This window comes from Glandiceps talaboti, chromosome 10, assembly GCF_964340395.1.
Source record: "Glandiceps talaboti chromosome 10, keGlaTala1.1, whole genome shotgun sequence".
NCBI classification, from domain to species: Eukaryota; Metazoa; Hemichordata; class Enteropneusta; family Spengelidae; genus Glandiceps; species Glandiceps talaboti.
This window is the reverse complement of record NC_135558.1, coordinates 11,441,618-11,465,764: the sequence shown is the minus strand read 5'-3', so window position 1 is coordinate 11,465,764 and position 24,147 is coordinate 11,441,618. Positions and strand designations below refer to the sequence as shown.

The 24,147-nt window shown below is 35.1% G+C and overlaps 2 protein-coding genes across 2 annotated transcripts in view; both read right to left on the bottom strand.

Moving 5' to 3' along the window:
• LOC144440548 (nck-associated protein 1-like) overlaps nt 1–14,228 on the bottom strand; it is a 29,944-nt gene extending 15,716 nt beyond the window's left edge. Inside the window, exons 1-13 of the mRNA XM_078129928.1 lie at nt 14,049–14,228; nt 12,215–12,322; nt 11,758–11,850; nt 10,965–11,021; nt 10,571–10,713; nt 9,050–9,140; nt 8,173–8,310; nt 7,306–7,354; nt 6,702–6,861; nt 6,448–6,504; nt 5,636–5,732; nt 4,382–4,544; nt 3,554–3,645 (exon numbers count right to left, since the gene is read on the bottom strand). Coding sequence (XP_077986054.1) covers nt 3,554–3,645; nt 4,382–4,544; nt 5,636–5,732; nt 6,448–6,504; nt 6,702–6,861; nt 7,306–7,354; nt 8,173–8,310; nt 9,050–9,140; nt 10,571–10,713; nt 10,965–11,021; nt 11,758–11,850; nt 12,215–12,322; nt 14,049–14,153 — 1,353 coding nt within the window. The 5' untranslated portion in view covers nt 14,154–14,228. The remainder of the gene's footprint in view (nt 1–3,553; nt 3,646–4,381; nt 4,545–5,635; nt 5,733–6,447; nt 6,505–6,701; nt 6,862–7,305; nt 7,355–8,172; nt 8,311–9,049; nt 9,141–10,570; nt 10,714–10,964; nt 11,022–11,757; nt 11,851–12,214; nt 12,323–14,048) is intronic.
• Nucleotides 14,229–16,826: 2,598 nt separating this feature from the next.
• On the bottom strand, nt 16,827–23,559 carry LOC144440786 (uncharacterized). Its single transcript, XM_078130170.1, has 5 exons — nt 23,379–23,559; nt 22,948–22,988; nt 20,666–20,755; nt 20,067–20,217; nt 16,827–19,715 (listed from the first exon to the last, which is right to left on the bottom strand). The coding sequence occupies exons 1-5, from the start codon at nt 23,398–23,400 to the stop codon at nt 19,492–19,494; spliced, it is 528 nt and encodes a 175-aa protein (XP_077986296.1). The 5' UTR covers nt 23,401–23,559; the 3' UTR covers nt 16,827–19,491.
• Between the last annotated feature and the right edge of the window lie 588 nt (nt 23,560–24,147).

Genomic DNA, 24,147 nt, shown 5'->3' with positions numbered 1-24,147 from the left:
TGTTTTGTTTGTAAACATACAAAGAAATCTTTGTTTGTAAGGACCTAATGAAATGTTTACAGTTCAGTGCAGAAAAAAACCTACAGTGAAAAGTCAGGCATTAACAATAAACAAAAAATTGTTGCATCAGTAAGGCAGAAACACCTTCCAAAAATTAGGCCAAATTTTACTATGTCATATTAGAACAGTACAATGCAAGATAAAGACATTCTATTTGTCAAAGGTATTGGCAGATGTGATATATTAGAGAAAGACTAACTGACAGGGGTGGTACTATGTTGTCGTGGCAACTATGGTATGTAGGATTCAAATTAACTTTTCCTCAACCACTTCCATTTCACCGTACAATTTCCTTAAAATCGCTTTGCATCATTCAGAGTTTTTAGTCCATATTAATTCCATACACACCCTTGAATATACAGGCATGACTTTTCATGTATGAAGCACGCCCTCACATCTCTAATCTGATTGGTGGTCATTGACAAAGTATTACCCAATGTGGTGATTTGTTACATTGGCTTCCATTTCAAGATAGCTGAGCCCATTTTACTTTGTTTGCAAATCTACAACCTTCTCCACAGTGGGTGGACCTTTCTGATTGGTCAGTAAGATGCAAAATGGCATTTTTTTAGAGTGTGGGGACAGGTTAGATACATGGAAATCCCACCACTGTCATCAAAAAAGTTTGTATGGAATTAACATGGCCTGGAAGATGATATACAGCATTTGCATATAAAAGAGCAGAATGCCTTCTGGCAGTCCATTGGACTGCACCTTGCAAAATAATCTACCATAATCTTTGACAAAGTACCATCCCTGTTGTCGGTTATAATTCAAAACATGCAGTGACTGGTCTACATTCTATACTAACTAAGTAAGTAAGAGTCGGATCTCGATAACGAGAATATCATATCATTTATAGTACCTTACGTTTCCATTTGATATCCTTTATTATCAAGGATTTAAAACCAAAAGATCAAACAACGTGAGTCACATGATCAAATACTGTGCTGATAATCTATACATTTAACCCTCATTATGCATATTAAACATGTGCACCTGGACTTGATGAGCGTAGGTAGCAATTACACTGCCAGTATCAAAAGTGAAGGTGCACCTGGATCTGTATGACTAGGTCATCCAATAAACTGACATTAAAGTTTTGGGACCTGTATGACTAAGTCAGCCAATAAAGTGACATTAAAGTTTTGGTGCACCTGGATCTGTATGACTAAGTCATCCAATAAAGTGACATTAAAGTTTTGGTGCACCTGGATCTGTATGCCTAGGTCATCCAATAAACTGACATTAAAGTTTTGGTGCACCTGGACCTGCATGACTAAGTCAGCCAATAAAGTGACAGTAAAGTTTTAGTACACCTGGATCAGATGACCATCTGAAGTTCTGGGTTATCTGGATCTGAATGACAAGAGCTATGTACACATTGGACAAATCAATGATATTACAACAATGTTGTTTATTAAATGTTTCTAAACAGGAATAGATTAGTTTCTTGTGTTCCTATTTGGTAATTCTTCCAAAAACCATGTCGATATAAATGACCTATTGGATAATTCTCACTTCTGCTGTACAAAGGTGGTTATCAAAAGATGGTTGACTTTTGTAGCAAGGTATTATAAAATGTACAGGCTTTTTTGTTATTTTATCTCATTCACAAAAATCGCTGAATATGCATGATCACAATTCATGATGCTTTCTTGATGATACTGGGTTCTGACTAGACATTTGGTAAACCATACAAGTGTGACCCCGGGTTGAACTGAGACAGTGATAGAATTGTGCTACATTAACATATGAAACCTATAACACTATTGTAATGCCAGTGCTGATAGTAAACTATGCTGTTGCAAGTTGTAGCAACAATAGAGGGCAGTGTTCAAGCCCATGTAAATTGTTGATATTTGCATACAAGACCTATGACATCACTGTAGTGCTGGACTAAGTATCAATGACAGAATAATCATGCTGATGTAGTGCCTGAACTAAGATTCTGATAATAATACATTCATATTGCTACTTTTGAAGGACACTGCTGTAGTACAACCATAGTACCAATACTGAACCAAAATATTAAAGGTAACATACACTCAGCCTTTGTAGCACCAACTTAACCTGCTCCCATTTATTTACTTACACCATGACCAACTTTACACTGTAACATTGTAGTAACATTGTTTTTGTCACAAAGTGAACACAGCAAAGGTCATCCATTCCATGGTCCAATAGTCACAGTAAAGGTCAAAGGTCAATCATGCCATAGTTGCAGGCATTCAAGACAAAACCATGCACTTAGATACACACATGCTGCACCAAACATTAACATACGTTCATATTAACATATTCATGTCATTCAGGCAAAAAAAACACTTTTTTATTTAAAGTACCAATCCTTTCCTACACTGATGACAAAAATCATGTACAATGCTGTCTAAATAAAATCTAAGAATTTATTTGGCACGCCTGATCAGAAATTATACTCAGTATTTTATCATATAAGTGGCAATTCATTGGTTTGAGTGAATTGAATTCATGTAACCACTATCTAATGTGTGGTTGTTATTAGATGGAGAGGATACTTTGTGAATTCACTATGATTAATAAAATGCTGGATGTTAAACAAGATCAAATAAGTTGGTTTCATTTACTTTCACCCATCAGTGTGGAGTTGGTATTGATCAGAACTTAGGCGGTAGTGATGTATAAGCCTTTTTATGGAACTCCCATTCAAATGTATTGTCAACTGTTTGTATTGTTACACAATTAGAATAACAATAGAACCAGTCCACAATATGTTTTAACAGAATTTTGCATTGCAAGGCCTATACAGCACTTCCCCCTAAGTTTGGATTGATGCCAGCAACATTCTGATGGATGAAAGTGAATGAAGCCAACATCAAAACTCATCGACTATTGCTGTATACTTTGGTCTGTATTGCTGTAACGTGCAAGATCAATAGTTCACTGGAGGATAAAAAAACTTAATTCTCAAGGGGGGGGGGGGGGGGGTAGAACCATAACATAATTCTTATCCTACAAAAACGATTTTACTTGTAATGGAATCTGTTTTGTGCCTCTTGGGTAATACAAATATTTCCAAAAAATGTTGTCAAATCAAGGAAAGGAAGAATTTTCACCAAGTAAATGCATTGTATAAAAATGTATGAAAGTATCGATAACAGGTCTCTAAATTCTGGCTTTGAATTCATACCACAAACTACAAACTGATTTGACATTGATTGCCTTATCTGAAACAAATCATCAATTATGGCAAACTCTGTTAAAATAGGGGGGGGGGGGGTGTCTGAGGCCTAACTAAAAGAATTTAGTTTTTATTCTACATTGAACTATTGATCTCACCTCGAAGTGTTTCTATGTGTTTCAAAATTCTGAAATTCTAATTAAAGATGATGACTGTGTGTTGTCAAACCCTGAAATGTTAAGTTTTCATGATGAGGACCGTACTGAGGTATCTCAAAACACTAACATTGTATCTTGTAGATAGTCAAATATCATAATACTAGCGGACACCTACCTGTACTTGGTTGTTTAGTACAACTGCATCAAATCCAGCCAAATATTGAATATAATAGCGTTGTAGTACCTGGTTATACTTCCTAACCAAGGCTAGAAAAAATAATTGAAAACAAAAATCATTGCATATCATGGACAAGTCTTTTCTGTTGACTCACACCCACAAATGATGTCATCAAATATCAACCACAATTATTTCACCATCTAAGCAGTTGAGATACCAACAACTGTCATAAATAAACTATTCAAAGAAAAGCAATTTCAAAAACCATCTATCATGAATTAGAAAATTAACCAATACACACAACATAAACTGATAAGCTGAGAGCTTCTGACTGCAAACTGTCAGTTTTGTTCACTCTATGATAGAGGGCGCTGTTGATAACCTGAGAGATTTTGACTACAAACTGTCAGTCTTGTTCACTCTATGATAGAGGGCGCTGTTGATAAACAGAGATTTTGACTACAAACTGTCAGTCTTGTTCACTCTATGATATGATATCATTTAGAGTAGTTTACTCATCTGAATTCATGTAAAAATTAACATAGATTTTCTCCAATTTCTTGATAGGAAGTGAACTATATTCATTATTAATATTAACTGCCTATCTCCATAATGGTCTGTTTACAAGTAAGTGAAATATGAATCCTGCTGGTATCATGTCAATGCTGTGCACAGCAGGATAACATAAACATAAATATTTCCATATTTTATCAGCAGAAAATGAATACCAAAACAGACTACCGTAAATCATCAATTAGTTTTGTACATGAAAAAAAAATGATGACGAAGCTCTTGTTAGCAGGATGGTTTGTAGAGTGTGACTACCTCTCAATTCTTCCATGTGGAATAACAATTCTGGAATCTGTCTGTCTTCAAAGTCTTCTGCATTTGGCCTTGACCTATTCCGTGGCAATGGTGCTTCATAATGGCGTACTAACCACTGTACTTCATCACGGGCAAATCCTAGAGCCATAAAGACGTACAGAATCTATAGAAATAAAACAGTGTCAGCATGATTTACTATGGATAAAATCATATGGGGATGCGATGTCATCATGTTTATATGAACGCTGTAGGGGGGGAGAGCACAGAATTCTGTGTGAGAGTAACGACATTGACTAGACATAATGTGTGAAGATAACGTAGTGTAAAAATCGGAATTCGGTCTGGCATTAATCTATCAATGGACAATAGCTATGATTACCGTACACTTATAATAAAATGGTTTAGTTTGTGGAAAAACTTATGCATTGTGTAGACTTCCAGTGTAACATTTTGGGGTGATTTTCAGTATTTATACCACCTTGATGACAAGGTGATAATATCTGCACCACTAAGGTATGACTATGACTATCACCAAGTTATGCATCACTGATTAAATTCAGATGTACCAATACGACTCAATATCTTTATTTACTTCTATTTGCTTCACATATTCTCATGTTTTTATTTTATTGCTGTGGGAATGAGGTCACTATATGAAAGAAACCGAGCTACATCAAATTTTCAGCCATTTAGGTCACCTACTAGTTCTAAAAAGATAAGTTTTCATACCATGTAAGAGCCATTTAGAAAAAAAATGGAATATAATACATATATTCTGGTCATTCTATGTCACGACAACGTGCGTCTATGTAATGACACACATGTCTACGTCACTGGTTCTGCTGTGTTCAAAATATGAGACAAAACGTTCAAAATTGACACTACTTTCATAGATTTTTCTTTTATATTACTGGCACTGGTATATTTATGCTATTCTCCAATATTTTTCTTCATTCAGCCAGAAAATACTTGTGACCTAAGGGTTGTCACTACTTGTCTAGTGACTCATAGTGACAAAGACCCCTTAGGTCACTCGTATTTTCTTTGGCTGAACGAAGCAAAATATTGGGGAATAACACGTAATTGTTGCTGTTTGTCTTAGCTTGTCAAACCCGGGGCACCACATAGTTGTATGGTTGATGTGTTTCTCCTGATCGGCATGGAATCTATCTTCCCATGACAATAAAAATTATGAAGTGTCTCTCTTTGGATAAATACAAGAAAGTTTGCAAATGTCATAAAAGTAAGTCTTACCTTAGGACCTAATAATCCTGGCTGGTCAGTCAAAATCAGGGATAATTCTTTCAGTGATGTTCTCAGAAATTTTCTTCTTTCTTTGTGAATTGGTCCCCTGTGTAATATATGGATATAAAGTTAAATGGCTTTTCACATTGGCGTTCATAATGTCCCTTGTAAAGGGACATAGGCAAGGTTTACACTCTTTGACGGTAGATTTTTAAAATTTAGAACCTGTAGTATTCTATTCACTGACACACAGATAATAGACATTATACCATGCACAAGCCAGGTAGAACAAAAAATATGGAATATATACTCTGGTTGTTCTACATCACGACAATGTGTGTCTATGTCGTCACAACAGGTGTCAATGTCACTGGTTCTGCTGTGTTCCAAATATGAGTGAAAACCTTCAAAACTGTCATTACTTTCCCTGATTTTTCTTTGATATTACTGGCACTGGTATAATTATGTTATTCTCCACTCATTCAGTCAGAAAATACTCGTGACCTAAGGGTTGTCACTACTCATCTAGCGACTTGCAGTGACAAAGGTCCCTTAAGTCACTCGTATTTTCCATGGCTGTACGAAGAAAAGTATTGGGGAATAATAACTAAGTGACTATTATGTTGTAATTGAATTGATAATTTCATTATCACAAATCACGCCATAATTATTTTGTACTCTATTAGATTTGTGAAAATTATCGATTTTAAATCTTTAATGACCTGGTTTCTGTAACTCTATGTAATTACACCTATATATAGTGTTAGCGTTAAAATCATTTGAACACTATGATAGATATCACCATGGAAACAACTACTTACGATGTAGTCACTGCCTGTGTACAGCATTCCTTGATAAATGCAACAATTTTACTGGTACTAATGAATAAAGATACAGAGATAATGTAAAAGTTAAAATGTAATTACAGACTCAGGTTATCACAATAATTTAATTTGTTTCACATTTGTTGATTTCATATAAACATTGCAAAAAAAAAAAGTATTGGCAAAAATAACACAAGAAAGCAATCAATACTTATTTCCTATCACTGGATACAAATATGCCTGACACTTACCCTTTGACAGATTCAAATAAATTTTCCAGATGTTTATGATGAAGCAGCACCTCATCACGGAATAATGTAATACACCAACCACTCTGTAGGACAGCCCGCATCAACTCTGTCTGGGGTGTACCAAGGGCTGTGATCTTATGATGGCACAACATGAACCCAACTGTCAATCAAAGGAATAAAAACATAGATACATGAAGGAGTGCCTCAAACAAAGGATTTTACTATTTTGTATGTTGAGGGCGCTTGTCCAGTTTTACTTATTTGTATGTTGCGGGTGCTTGTCTAGTTTCCTGACATCCAAATCCTAACAAAGGTGATATTTTTACTCTGCTGTGAGGAGATCAATCATCTCATACAAAGTATAGGAGGGGGTTGATACATTATATACAACCATTGCCATACAAAATGTATGGGGCAACACATGACCTCAGTACATCAAACACACAAAAAATTAATGGAATTTTAAGATAAAGTGTCTAAAGGCACACATTATACACATCACAGAATACACATATTACAGTGCAATGCTGATATGTGTTGGCCAACAGACCAAGATTAGAGTGTCGTAATTTCCTACTTGAATGTTACAACATCATATACTTACTGACAAGCCATCGCTCCATCACATCAAGGGAAAGATATTCACAGGGCATCTAAATAAACAATAAGAATTGACTTACATCAATAATAATGGCACAAGAATATATCAGATTACTCAACCGGGTACGTAATGGAAGGAGTATGAACAAAGACATACCCTTAGAAAGGTAAAATGGGAGGAGTGTCAACAAGTCTCCATCAAAGACATAGCCCCAAAACAAGGTAGGTAACATAGTTGTACAAGTTTGGTTGAATTTAGTTCGTGCATGTCACATAAATGGTAGAGAATACACATCTAGACACATGAATGGACAGAACTCAATGTAATAGCCCCTTCAGTCATTTGCACTTTGGGGCTAATTAATAAACACACAGTGTCAAGAAATTGTGTTTATAGAGGTCATAACCAAGAATTGACCTTTAACAATGCTGATGATGATGGTGACTGGTTAAAACTCTGAGTAAGCGTGTATTTGCATATTAGGTATTAAAGCACCTTGAGTGAACAATGTAGAGGTATGCTAGTGACTTTTAGTGGGTGATGACTAAGCAAAAGGGAGTATGGGGGAGTAACACACCATGTTCTTTACTGTGTCTGTGTTTGGAGGGGCATGAGAAGGGGGATGGAAACGTACCCGGTTGAGTAATCTGATGGAAACACAATATACCATGTCAGAGTGTAAGGGAGGGCATGGGGAGGGAGTATAGGAGGGGGTTGATACATTATATACTTTGCTGCGTTACATTGTAGGGGGGGGGGGCATGGGGAGGGGTTATAGGGGGTGGAAAGGGATATAGATGGAATCATCATATACTTAACTGTGTTGCTGTAGGGGAGGGCATATCGGTGATTGATACATCATATACTTACAGTATCACACTGCGCTGGGTTCAGCATGTGTGCAGGAGTTGATACAAGACTAAGCATGGAATGTTGTCTCCATTTATCAGCTGTTAAATTCCTTCTAGGATACACTTGTTGTAATGACATCAGAGCACTCATAACCAACTGAAATAACAATCATTATACCATGCATAAACCAAAAATATGGAATAGATACTCTGGTCATTCTATGTTACGCAACACATGTGTATGTCATGACAATGCGTGTCTACATCACTGGTTCTGTCAACTACATGTTTAGATCATCTAGTTTCCCATGTCATTACTTACTGAAATTTGAATATCAAAGTCGTTGCCATCTTGTTTTTTGAGATGATATTTGTTGCTGCATGTATTTGATTGGTATGTGTTCTAATAAAGATTTGAACATTGTTGGGCTTTTATTACAAGTAAAACTGGAGAGAAACAATGAAACAATAACCTTGGCAGTCTGCTATAGTGATGTGAGTTATCTTTATTTATTCATCATTTGACAAACCATTGCAATGTTGAGTAGTTTGCTGTGTAATGCATCCTCTGTTATGCTGAACTATGGTGTACTTACTGTGATATGTGGTAACTATGGACTACTTACTGTGCTATGTGGTAACTATGGACCACTTACTGTGCTATGTGGTAACTATGGACCACTTACTGTGCTATGTGGTAACTATGGACCACTTACTGTGCTATGTGGTAACTATGGACTACTTACTGTGCTATGTTGTAACTATGGACTACTTACTGTGCTATGTGGTAACTATGGACTACTTACTGTGCTATGTGGTAACTATGGACTGCTTACTGCGCTATGTGGTAACTATGGACTACTTACTGTGCTATGTGGTAACTATGGACTACTTACTGTGCTATGGGGTACAAACTCTTCACACAATTTCTTCAAAGGCTGTTCATAGTCAATTATCATTTGTCCAAGTCTTGGGAAATGATGATCACTGTAACACAAAAAACAACAGCAACAACGCCATGGTTACCATATTAAATTTCACATGGGACACCAAGAATCTATTTTATTACAATGGTGCACATGGTCATATTGAAAACAGGGCAAACACAGCAAACCTAGATATTTTCACCATTAGAATTTTTTTTTGCAATTTTACAGTCTTCAATTAGTTCTCAACGACCAATATTTAAACATTTCTAAGCCAGGTGCACTGTGACTGTGTTTATTAAGAAAACATTTAGCCACTTCTTAATGTTCATGTTTTTTATTTTCCAGCAAAATAAGTAAAATAAGTCTTTAGCAAATGTTTCGAGGATTTCAGTATTTTGCATCTGTAAAGAGTGACAGAACAAGTTAGATAAATGTAATTTGTGGGTGACATTGAGTATATGGCCATGGTATTAATCTATCACACTAATCATATGATATGTACACAGGCATAACCCCCCTCCCCCCCACCCCTTCTACCTTGGGGTAGGGGATAGGATACTATAGCTGGGGTAGGATGCCTACATGTAGTCTGAGTAATGGTGTAACCCACTTAAGGAAACTGGCTTAAATGGCAGTTACTGAACTGCTAGCACTCCCATTTCAAAAACATGCTACCAAAGGCAGGAAGCCAGGACCACAACATGGAGTACTTGAAGCAAGTTGCCTTTTATGTAACCTTGAAGACCACTTCTAGAAAACAGCTAACATAAAACCTGTTTACTTGCTAGTACCAGTTCAAAAGCACTGTACCAAAGGTAGGAACCACAAGCACCTGAGGTAGGATGCTATCATGTCAATGGTGCTACTGACGTGGTATGTAAGGGTACCTAAAACGTTAAACTGACACCATGAACTGAGAGTCTTAGTCTGCAAAAAATAGTCATCTGAGACCAGTCTCAAAAGGCTAATTATTCATTAACACTGTAAGGTACATCAACAAACTTTATAGGACATATGCGATTTGCTATGGTTAATGTATCTACTGAAATTGAAGTATGTATTCTTAAGACATAACCTAATTACGGAAAATTATTACCGGTAATTATGCAAACTATTCATTAGCACTGTAAAGTACATCAACAAACTTTATAGGACATATGTGTTTTCTAAAGGTCAACTTATGTACTAAATTACAAGAATGCAGTGTTAAGATATTGCTTGTAATTAGTTTATTTAATTGATATGCAAATTTTCCTAATTAACATGAACAGATCTTGTTCAAAAACTAATCAGGTCTAGCCATTACCCTAAACAGTATATGTACCAAATTTCTGTATAATTGAGCAAGCTGTTTTTAAGAAAATGATGACACAGACAGACAGACAGACACACACAGACAAACAGGCACACACACAGACAGACATCCCCCTTTTAATACCTCCCATACCCTTACGGGAGGTAAAAATGGCCAACTAGAATATTACTCACCTGCTAGCATTGACCATTTCATAGGCATAGTTATACAATCCTAACACAGCCTTTCTATCATCAACTCTTGCCAGTAACATCATCAATGAAGTGTAGGTGACCATCAGATCTAAATAACCTCTGGTCAAATCAAAATTGGTTGTCTGCAATGCAAAGCCCACTCAATAATTACAACATTTCTATGACCACGAATATCAAAAACTTATATGATGGCAGAAATTGAAAAGGTAATGTTCACCAATCAATGTATTTCAGAGTCAGAATTTTTTTAAGCTGCATAAGAATGATGCACAGTGCACAACAATTGCACTATAATTAATTAAAAGGAAGGAATTCTAATTAATATTCAATTACCATGGTTACCGTCAATTGTTAATTCTGGAAGGATACTTACAATGTCAAAGTTCACACCCCAAGCATCCATTGTTGTCAACAGTTCTTGTGCATGGTCCTATAATAATAATAATAATAATTATAATAATAGTAATAACAATAATAACAAACTTTGTCAATCCTCTGTACTGCATGTGAATATAATAAAATGAACTAAAGGATTGGGAATCTGTAATATAAGTGTTCGGCTAAAATTGAATTCCGCTGTATCCCCTGCCTTAAACCTGGCCTGGCCATAACTGGGACATTTTTTTCATCAAGCAAAAAATGACATATTCATTAAAAATTGTTCAATTACTTATTAAAAGACATTGACTGTACCTGTTAATTAGTTGATTTTATCCATAGGTAGAATAGGGACAGGTTTAAATCACAAGTGAAAGCTTGGTTTTGAACACGTCAACATGTTAGTTTGATTTACCTCAATACCTATATAGAGTAGTGCTCATTAATTGATATCAAGGCACAAGCTATAGGTCATACACTATTAGTCATAGCAATCACCATTTCACAACATGTCTAGTGAATGATTACATTTTATGTGCAATTCAATGTGTTCTGGTTGATGGAGGTGCTGATTTTAGGGTTTATACTGTAAAATACAAAATCATACATTTTCTTACCATTCTCAAAAATAACATACATTCAGTTACTGCGTATTATACATATGCTTACTTACAGATAATTCCATATACATCTCATGGAGTACAATATTGAGAGAAAATTATATCTATCAAAAGTTTCAAAAATGTTCAAGTTACAGTTAGTGCCACTTAATTGATCATGTGACTTACCTTGAAATCCAACAGGTCAACAAATGTGAAGTAATAGAGTGACAAAGATTTAACAATGTCATTCTTGATAGCAGTAACTGGTCCTAGGTCTTTCTGTAAAAGTAACAATATAAAATATGTGCTTGGTCAATAAAACTGTTTCTTAAAGTATGACAAAAACATTAATTTGTCAGAACTTTACTTTATTGTTTTCGGTATCATTTTAACAAGTCTTACATGATCAGAATGTTTCAAGTTCACATATGAGTTTGCTGACCTTGGTCAAAAGGATCATGTGACCTGACAAGGTCAAACACAGTTGTAGAATCTTCATCAGATTGGATTTGTCAATGTGCTACCTAGTACCTGTCTTAGAGCTGACTTGAATGGATTGGCAATAACTTAGTCTAGCTGCTATATAGGGCTAGAGTCATATTATAAGACATATACTATGTTTATGATAATGTATGATACTTACGTGACTATTTCTGTCCACATTGGGGAATTTCTTGACAATAAACTTGATGTTACTTTCTAGAGCTTTATCTGATAGAAACGTAGGTTTCGACTTAGCATCCTGGCAGGCCTAAAAACAAAACATATATTATATAAATTACATGTACAGTCAGATGTTGTTTACCTACGATAAAAAACTTTGTACCCGCAGAAGTATAGTCAAAATGCTTTATCCTCCAAAATAAAGTATAGCCAAAAAGACAGAAATTGTCTCTCAGCCAAAAATTTTTTGAGACTCAAATAAATATGTTCGCAGCACATTACAGCTACACTATATACAGCTGCCTCTTCTCTGAAGAACTCAGGTGATTCAATCCAAGGTTTTCATATTAGTCCGTAGCAGTGTTCCCTCTAATGATAGCCAAATGTTGTTGTGAGTCAAAATGAGAAAATCTGGCATTTCTTGTGAGTCACCACACAGCAAGAGATAGGAGAACACCAAATTTTGGTGCGTCACTAGAAATTGTATGTGTCTCAGTGGTGTGTCAAATTGGCTTAGAGGGTAATATGTTCCATAGATCCTGGAGTGACTAGCTGTGTTATCTCATCAGTGCAGCCATATGAAGTACATAGGTTGTTTTTTGTTATCAAGGACTAAATATTTTTGAAAAATCTTCCAGAAAACTGTTCACACCAAAACTTTAATCCCAATCCAACATTTGCCTTTAAAGGCTCACTTCCAGTTAGGAATAAAATCTTTAGATTAGGATTAAAATCTACATGTAAAAAGGATTGTTTAGCAGAGATATAGAAAAACTTGGTATAAAGCAAAAGAATGACCCCATGTTAAGATAACACTAATGTGATGACCTGGGATTGAAAAATAACTTTTTAAGTCAAAGAAAATTAAGTCCTAGTTGTAGGAACAAATAAACAAACTTGTGAAAATTATATGTAAATCAATTGAAAATGCACTGTACTTTTTTATAGTTTAAAATTATACCCAATTAAGGCCAGAATTTCACAAAATTGTATATCCTTAACTTTGAGATATGATATATACAATATCATTCAATATATGATATTTATATTGGTTTTATTGGAAGTGATTGATTTTAACTTGTCACTTTTTATACAATGTGAATTATTTTAATGGGTCGATTTTATACTGACAGACTCATTTTAGGAGGAACCATATCAAATACTAGTACTTGACATCACATTTAGGACATCAATGGCATATTGCCACATTGTATACCCTACATAACTTTATAACAAGCTACAATTTTGTGAATTTTAAAATGAATTTATTTATTTAGTACACGTAATATATTCTGGGGGATTATTTAAGCCTAAGGCACAAAAACATGAAAAAGACAAAACAAATATAATCTAAAATAGTGAACAAATATTCATATCTATAAATTTGGATGAAACATAATTCAAACTGGACTAGATATCAACATTTGAGACTAGTCTGAACTGTGGCACCCAATCCAGCAAAACGAATAGTTATTACATAGGTGTGAAAAACAATTCAAAGTTCCTGTTATGAAGCCATATACAAAATGTATACTATATGTGTACGCTCAAATGTATGCACGTATCATTTTACATCACACAACTTTACGTGTATTTTTTTCTCTTTTTCTATGAACAGTCCTTCCTTGTTAATTTTATCATCAAAACTAACCAGTTTCCGGAATTTGGGCGAAAACGGAAGAGAGGTGGTGAGTTTTTTTTCATATTGACAAGTCACGAACTCAAAGTACACAAATGTAATACAAGAAAACAACACCCTGCGTAGGACTTCCGGGTACGCTAAATTTGTAAATACTAAAGCTAAACGTACTCACCTTTTTGATGTTATAAATACGTGTAAGCATACCAACTCCTCTGTCATTGATGATAGTTAGCTTCTCAGCTAACTTCTGCTGTGTTTGCATCATAGATCGCGACATTTTGTGTGGCAATATGCGTGAATAGGCCTGTCAAAATATTAGTGGACTATCATCTTTTATGCTACACTTCCTCGGCGAACCCACCGGAAATGCTCTGTGAGCATGCGTAATTGAAACATTGGTATTTTTCCCGAAACGCATTGCGCGCAGCTGCCCCAGCAAGTAAAGAGAACCCAGAGAGAACCCTTACATTTATAATCACACTGAATATTAGTGGTAATGTTGGATATTGACTGTACTGGTGAATAACAGATGGATTGAAAATGATGGACATAGGTGTATATTTATTTGGAACCTGTTCATTCTAAAAATATATGTGCACAATGTGATATTTTTGTGGACTGCAGCTGCAGCTGTACCCATGAATTGTACATCACATATTGATATTGACATTTCATAGGTCAATCAGCTGTTCCTTAAAAATCTATCAGTGTTAGTATAAAAAATGAGTTACAACACCCAGTCCAATTTCTAACCATATACACTATATGTATTGCACAATTTTGTTGGATCATGTGATGACAATGACTGTGTAGCCCATGGAGTGATAGGATCCAAGGTCAATATATATTTTTTAAAAACTATGGACACTGGGAGGGATGAGTTTATTGCTAACAACCTAGGAAAATGTATAACTTTATTGTCTAACAAATTCTTAGAATTTTTCCCCTATTGTTTTATAAGTCACCATAAATATTTATAATTATACTTCAATGTTAATATCTATAATTGTTTATTTTGTTGTTGTTATAGATTATGTACATTTCATATGTAGTCTTATGCCCCATCTTGTGCCAAATATACTGTACTATATAATAACATATACTCCACAGTCAATACTTCTATTTGATAGAGGGTCTATGATATGACTGACACATTTACTAATACCGTTATTTTATGGTTCAGGTGAAAAAAATAATAATTGTGTGTTTCCGACATGGTCTCAGAAAATAGGGTAGGTAGGTCAGGATTTTATTTGTTTATTTATTTATTTTTTTTTGAAAAATATTGCTTCGACCTAAAAACAAACAAAATGTCAGTCAGTCAGTCATTATTATTATTATTACTGTTTTTTGCCCACTTCTTAATTTGTCATAATTTATTTTTCTGTATATGTTAATGTAAATATTGTAAATTTCCCTTACTCGACATTGTGTTAAAGTGGCCATATGGATGAGAATTTGGTATTTATTTTGGATTTTTATTTGATAAAACAGCTTCACTATGTTTTTCTACTTGAAAAAATAACATATATCATATATCAAGTCCATGTTCATAACTCAATACATTGCAAAACGATGCACAAAGTGTAAAAAGTTTGTTATTGTACGTACAATAACAAACATTTTACACATTGTTTGATGTTTTACAGTTTATTGAGATGTGAACATGGACTTGGTATATGTTATTTCACATTATTTTTTCAAGTAGAAAAACATAGTGAAGCTGTTTTATCAAATAAAAATCCAAAATAAATACCAAATTCTCATCCATATGGCCACTTTAAAAGAGCCTTTGGCTCAACAATTTATCGAGTTTAAATAAAGTCAAACAAACAAACAGAGTACTCCTTCTGTGATAGTTTGATGAAATGTGTAGACATGACTGGGGAAAGAAAACAGACATACATGAAGGTCAAGAAGTATTTCTTAACTTTTTTGTTTTAAATGTGTTTAGGGTTGGTAGCGTAAACTAGGATTGGTCGAGCTATCAGAAGCACACAATTTTTTTTCTTTGTCTAATCTTTGGTAAGGTTTTGAAACCTGGTACATGTTGAAAGGTAAGACATAAAACTAGATCAAAGGATTTGTTGTTGTGTGTTCTCCTGTATACACTCACTAAACCAAACAACGGATCATTCTGAGTCTCAGATTTATAGTAAAACTGGTAATTTACATACCATGTTACTGTTACTGTACGTATTTGATGGGGTTGGTAATTTACATACCATGTTACTGTATATGTATTTGATGGGGTACCATGGTTAAAAAACTTTGGAACTACCGTGGTAGACAGATTTACCAACTTACTTCCTAGAACCAAAAAACACTGTTCAATATAGATGGCTTACACTTGCATGTCTCACAAAGGTACAGAAGAAAATTGAAGACATTTGTATAAACAATAAACATTCATTTTATACTAACCTTCAAATGTAGAGTTGGAAGTCAAAGAAACGTACAAAATTATACCTCCTTACAGTTGGGTAATGATGTACATACATAATACAACACAACATAACACTGTGTGATTGGTCAATATGCCCCTTGAATGTCGTGTTTATATGTATCAACTCACAAACATAGGTGGAAGCCTCAACTTGTAACTTACACACATTGAGTCTCTGTTGGATGTTCAAGAAATATCGGTAAAGCAAACACACACATTCTCATCACCATGTGCTGAGACAATCATTTCATGCAAAATAAACATACTTGGTCAGTTTCTGCTGTTTGACAATTGTTGTGTATAAATCATGCAAGATGTTTTCTTTTACTCTCTCATTGTCTACAGCTGATGATAATAAAGCAGATCTTACAATCAAACACTGCATTTAAAGCTATAAACATAGCGTAGATTAGTCCAGAGACTTGGCAATACGACTTGACAATGTCACCACTCTATACACCTACCCTAGCATAAGATGCTCAGGAAATTCACACAACACATTATGCACTTTGCAGAAATCGTATTATTTTTATTTCAACGGAGACCATCAATAGTTTTGATGATTCAGGACAGGAAAAAAAGGATTGACCATGAAATCCCCTGAATCAAAATAAAATAAAACAAAAACACATAACTTGAAACCAATTGTTAAAAGAATTGGCATCAGGCAGTGATTTCTTATTTGAAAGTATAGATGGATGTGATATGTACACAACATAAATGGCTAGCTGTACATATGTATGTATGCCCATTTTTTGTCAGGATAAAAAATAGTCTACCAAAAATCTACTGACCATAACTGAATGTTGATGTCTCATTTTCTACAAACTTAAAAGTATCTGTGCGTTTACTCTGTAAATCAAATTTTGGTAAAGTAAACCCCATACAGAATGGGATTGAGCAACTTGGCACCTGTCTATCTTGTGATAACATGTAACCTTCACTTGGCTGATCTTGATAATGTCATCTCAAGCCAACACCTAGGAATAATGATATGAATTCAATATTCTACTTAACATAGTGTTGGTTAGAAGGGTGCAAAGGGTTACTGCATTTTAAAACTACCCTTTGTCCAACATTGTCAAGATCAGCAGAGAAGGTTCCGATGATGAAAAAACAAAAAAGTAGTTGATTCACGTATTTCAAGTCAATTATTTGCTTATCTGACTTACATAGCAACAGACTATAGAACCCTGAAAGACTGTAGACTGTAAGATACACCATGTCCCTTTACCCTCACCAACCTACTCTATCAGTGAAAGGGGTTGACCGATATGTGAGGGTGCCCCATCATGACGTACCTTACAGACAACACAGACTGCTGGTATGGAGACGTATCTCACATTCACAAATTAGTACTATGTGCCATAGAGGCTCCTTTAGTGTTAGTTTTCAGTAACTAGTCCATCACAGCTTTATAGCCAAACTCTCAGGTAAACGAGAAAGACCAAAGCGTTTTAAATTTGGAGTTTGTTTCAAGTTCTTTATTGCACATCAACCATTTATTGTGAAACTGTGTCAAGTATGGTTCTCTCTCATTTTTTTACTGACATGTTTTCACCTTGCGTATGAATTTTCATTTATTTTTCATTATTTTTATTCAGTAACATCAATATTCCTTTGATAAATTTATCTTTGTACAATACTGGTTTGATAATGAGACAAACATTTTATTGGCAGATTTTTTTTTCATTTTAGACAGTTTTATCCCCAAAATTTTGAAAAAGTTGCATCGGATGGCTTAAATTGACTATGACATTATGGTAACTGCTGTACTTTTAAAATGTTATGAACCAATTGAACAACAGATCACACAGACCCTGAAAATTAAATTGTCGGTTGATGAAGACTCTCTCTACTGAGCTAGATCAGACCTTGTGCACAGATAGACAGATGCCAAATAACCCTTACAATGCCACTGACCTAGTCAGCAAGCCAAAATTAAAATTTGCACAGACTTTAAGAGAAAAAAACATGTTTCAGGATATAAAGCGTTCACTTTCAAATAAAGCCTGCACTGTACATATCACTTACACATTATAAGGAAAAAATGTTCAGAAAAAATGGAAAAGTACTTTTCTAAGCAATACTGTCATGCCCCCTTGCTAAAATGATAACATGGGAAACTTGACTAAGATTGAAAATGATGATTTTTTTGAGCTACCTACAATCTTGATTTTTTTTACAAACTATGTTTCCATATTTATCAACAAAAGACACGTTTTGTTTTCCCAAAATGCAGCAAAAGTTCCATCCCAGAAGAGGACAGTACGGGACTAGATTGTTGGTTAGCATGGTGTTATGTACACAATGAATGGCAATTCATATTCTAACTACAGTATAATATCGTATAGAATTATTTACATATAAAGAATTTTTCGGCGAAAAAACTGTGGGTAGATCACGGTATTTGCTTGCTTCCTGTACAATTGGAAATCTTATGCTATCCCCAATCTTTAAATAATTACCAAAAGAATATATTACATGAAACAGAAACTTATGGACTAAATGGTGTCAAGATTTCACTAGGATTGAAAATATACAAAGTACCACCACTATGACAATGATACGTAGAGAGGAAAAATCACAGCCCAAGATGTTTCAGGGTTCTCCCCACACTGGTTGGCAGCGACTGGTACTCTGGCAAAGTAGCCTTAACAAAATGCATCCAATTAGTTTCATTGTTACCCTAAATTATTCATAAGCTATGCATTTCATTGTAAATGGTAACTGACAATATTTTATGTTAACATATCTCGTGAATGGCCAACCAGTTCTCCCCATGGGGCTGGGGAGAACCCTAATGTTTATGTTACGTCTATTATCAAGTCAGTTGACATTGACTTTGCCATGGTGGCTGTCAATAAGCAATCTTGGACTTCATACAAAATATGTCAAAGGACAATGTCATGCTGAATCAAAGACTAGCGTACCATTGGTGAATACAAGAGTGGTGAACTTAAAAAAACAAACTGTTTTACATACAGGTTTTCAAGTGATAACATCTGCAGGTATAATCTACCCAATAAGAAAATCTCCTTGTGCAAAAAATCTATAGACACTTTTGTTAAAAGTCAGACTTCATGGAAGTTGAAAAAATAATTGGAAAAAATCTGTTATCTTTTTGTGAGTATTTTTTCTGTTATATCTAAATAGTCCATGTAATATTCTATTCAATAAACCTCTTCTTGGGACCGCGAACACGCCCTGACCGCCTAATTGTGTGCTTGGCATCTCGACACCGCTGACAGACAAAAACCTCTGGAATGTTAGATTTGCGAATTTTTGCACACGACAGATGAATCCATGTATTGCATTCTGAGCATTCTATCATCGGTCTACCAGCAAAGGGTTTAGTACAATAACATGTCACCAAGTCCAGCGAGTCGTCCTCTGAAATTGAAAAAAAAAATAATAGGTGGATTTACAAGATGAACTCAAATTCGTATGACAATTATGATACATTTTTCTTGTTTTGTTCTGACACAAAATTGACATCTTTGCAATCATCACTTTCATGGGATCAGAACTTCAGAATGTGAAAATAAGAAATTTCATGGAAGCAATGTTTTGTGTTTATGTCGGTTGGCATGCATGCAAAATAAAAATTTTGAGTCATAATACGCCATACATATTTTGTTCTTGTCCTTTTAAATTCCCCAAGTTATAATTTTAGCATTTAGGGTACAAAAAGTGTACAAAACAACATGATTTTGAAATATATATGAAGACTATACCACTCACCATCAGGGAGGTCACTGGCTGCACTTAAACTTGAGCTACTACTACTGTTACTGATTGAGCTACTAAGACTGTCCATGGAATCACAACTATAACTACCAGTGCTGCTTCCACCACTATCAAGTGGACTACTACTTCCTTTCCTCGAAAGTTCCTGTACAAAACAAACAATGCAGATTATAATTTCCATGACCTTACAAAGTGGAATTGGGTCATACTTGTTCCCCTCATGTTACAACTCAACACCCCTTCACTAACATGGTGAGATCCACACTACACATGACTAACACAGTCCTTATATGGTAACATGCATGCATAATTAATCAGGCAGTCCAATGGAGGTATTTGAGTGCAACATTACACATGACAAATCTCATTTACAAAGGGCATCACACTCGCAGCAGCAATGACTGATCCGACAATATGATTTGCATAGCTATTGAAATCAATGGAGGACATTTCTATGAGTATCAGCTCTGCAGCTTGAGTGTTGTCTCACTAAATTCTGATGTTGTAAACCGCAGAAGACGAAGGAAAACGGCTTGTGAATATGGACATGACCATGTTGATGATGGTGACAACAACAACGCAAGTACACTGACCTGTTGTTCTGCTTCGTATGCTAACACCCATGTGCAGAACATATTGAAATCAGCAACAGTCCGCCTCTTCTTTGGCTGTGGTGTGTAATGCTGGAAAAGAAAATGAGTGACATAACACCGTTAACACCATGCTTTCATTGTGACACTTGTCAAAATTTCACCCATGTTTAAAGGTATTGTATCTACGAATGTCAAATACATGACGACATACAAAATAATCTATCTATTTGAAAACATGAGAACATTTGAAGACAGCAAAATTTTTGTTTAGAAATATAGAAAATCGATTGCCAGGAAAGAAGAGCTGATCAGTATGTGGTTGACCAAACCTGGTATTCTGAACTGAAGCAGAATGAGGGAAAGTATAAATATAAAAATAAGAGGACATCATTGCCATGGTGACCAATAAGAATGCCAGATCATGGCTCCGAGACATATTAACATAGCATCTGTCTTTGGTGTTTGTTTCATTCATAGTTGTAAAATACAGAATCAAAACCTTATGTGAACAGTTGTTATTTACCAAAAGGTCACACTGAGACCATGTATCTGTATGGATTGTTTTTTAACCAATGCAACAAAATGAAGCACCAGCTCACAGTCAGTTATATTTTTTCATATTGAGTAGCATGTCTTGTGTTTTAAATAAGTAAAGATCAAGACGGCCTACAGCACCCCAAGTGTTACTGTTAGCTACATGTAAATATAATGATACAATAAATGAAATGGAAGCCTTCCATTGACAATTTGAAATCCACATACACGTCTCCTGTACATTATTTCCTCCATGTTAACATATATAGTAAACAACTCTACAACCTTTCCAGTAACTGTTATTTTCAAACAGCAGGACTGACCTTGTAGCGTTAGCAAACACTTCTGATGTTTAGCATGAATACATTACAGACCAATCTATTGGACATTGTACTGGTGTGTTGAAGCCATTATAGGTCACTGGCATCTACCCAACACAGCTGCTACCATTTAGACTCGGTGAAATCTTACACTGGGACCCCCATCTCAACACAGGTCACCCCCCTCATAAGGACAACATAATGCTGAACATCAAAACAACTTTAAATCATGAGATGATCGACACAAATGTTACCCAGCAGCATTGAGCAATAGCTCGCTGACACTGAAACCCATATATCCATACGTATTATCAAAGGAAGCCAACGATCAATGTAACATGGTCCAGTATAATTTATGAATTGACCTTATCGCCAAACTGCTACGATCTAACATAACATCTACCTAGTATACTGTAAGAAATGGGGAGGTATTTGACATTGAAAATCAGTACATATACGGCAGCGGCGATTTTAGAATCGCCGTGACCGACTGTTGGAATGAACACTGAATAACGAGTGGCTTAAAATAAGCTTCGATCGATTGATAGGATGACACAGGCTGACATTCTCAATAGTCAACAAAGCTTCGTACTATTTTTCACGCGTTTTCCTTCAAACAGATTCAGTATTTTGATGGTTACATGTGATATTCTTAGCACAGACTGTTTAAAAGCCTTTCGATGTGACATTCGTATTGTTCTTCCATGTCGCTTGATAGCCGATGTTTATGGTTTATTATGTTAGCACTTGGCATATTTCCCCATATTCCATCATACAATTTCAGGTGACAAACGTTATGTACTTAACATTTATTTTGAAACTTGAAAGTTTGTAATCATAAACGATCTTTCACCAGTGTCTTTGTCATAGATGAGAACGAATTCTACACATGGTCACCAGGCTTCATTATGTACATTTCGAATGTCCATATCGAACTGGGACAACAACAATTCGACAATATGGCCGCCAAATGATAGAAGAAAGGAAGGCGTTCTCGGTGACCGACAAAAAGCCGTATTTTCGTCAATTTTCGACAGAATGAGCTGAAATTTTGCAACTTATAAGAAATTACCTATATGCATGTACTGACCAATTTTTATGGGAAACTACTACTTAGTTCTCTAGATAGCTGAGTGTCAACCACGCAACTGTACGATTTTTTAAACTTCCGAAATTAAACGTGTCGCAACAGAGGTGAAAATCGCGATTTCTCAAAAAATACACCCCGAAATCCGACAAAAATTCTATCAATTCATACCAACACCCAACTAAATTCATGACAGAATTTTCAACGAAATCCGTCGAATAACTCGTGAGTATGCAATGTGTTTGCGTAGTTGCCAGTGCCAAGCAATGTGGTAATTTCACATCAAACATGGCGTTCGTACTTGACTGACTGAAATCTCAAACATTGTCAAAGAAACGTACCTCGTTTTCTTCTTGTTTTGGTATTTTCATCATATCTATAACTGAAAAAGAAAGATTTGTATACGTGTTAGTTGATTCTGACAACACAGGTGATAAATTGAATGCACGGGCCTCGTGTAGTATCATTTCTGAACAGATATGTCTTAATCCAAGGACGTGCCATGTTCGTTTAACAGGAAGCTCAAGTGTACAGACCTACACATAAACGGTCTTCATTTTTCACTGACGCTTACTGTCTGACATGGGAAACAGCTCGTAAAACAATCCCCAAATACAAAGAAGTAAAATATGCAATAACAAACCGTGTATTTCACTGGATTCATGTCTAAGAAAGGCCGCAAGTTACTATCAACGCGAGTACGTAAACATTTTCTCAATCAAACTTACGTTCGTTGTGATTTCTAACTAACTGTACGCTTAAATTCACTCACCTTTGAAAACGTCACTTTCCATTCAATGTAAAAACAGTCTTCAGAGAGAATTTTGATGAATATTCTCTAGAAATGCCAATATCAAAAGGTTTTAGCGTTTTGTGAGCGAACTATCAAGCAATGAAAAGTGATACAACAACGCTGTACGTCTATTCCCACAATTCAATTTACCGGAGGTGTGACCTAAATTTGCATAATTAATACAGCCGTGATAACGTTGTGTGACGTAGAGGTACCATATGCAAATAATGACGTATGCTAATGTTTACTTTCCCTGTTTACGATTTGTTTCACAAGTTGAACGGCTTGAAAAGTAGGGCTTGTTTACGGAAAATGTTGACAAAGTGAGCTTACTCTAAAAAAAATAAATAAAAATACAGTTCACATTCCATATGTCACAAATACAAATCGATTAAATAATTGACAAGAACAATTCACAAATGAAATCAATAAGTTAGTAAATTAATTGTGAATCTCGATAAACTGCTCTGAAATATCGGAAATAGTTTTTTTCCTATTTATAATGTTTTAATCAATAGTTTATGATTATAAATTGAAACTAATATGCAACATCAAGGTGGCAAGACATTTTACAAAATGTATCTATCAAATAAATTATTAGATATTGAATATTTTTAATGCACAAAAGACTAACAAATGTAAACGAAATGGGGTTTCGTGATAGTTGCTGTCAACAGTTTTCTATCCAACGAAAAACAAATTATCTAGTGTGAACGATTTACAATGATTTATAATGCATGATATTATT

Bases quoted from the DNA above. Each gene is read 5' to 3' on its own strand.
- LOC144440786 (XM_078130170.1), bottom strand. From the start codon at position 23,400: ATGGAAAGTGACGTTTTCAAAG. The intron at 20,218-20,665 runs GTCAGTGTACTT...TGTTTTGTACAG, and splicing joins CATACGAAGCAGAACAACAG to GAACTTTCGAGGAAAGGAAG. The intron at 19,716-20,066 runs GTGAGTGGTATA...TTTCAATTTCAG, and splicing joins AGCCAGTGACCTCCCTGATG to AGGACGACTCGCTGGACTTG.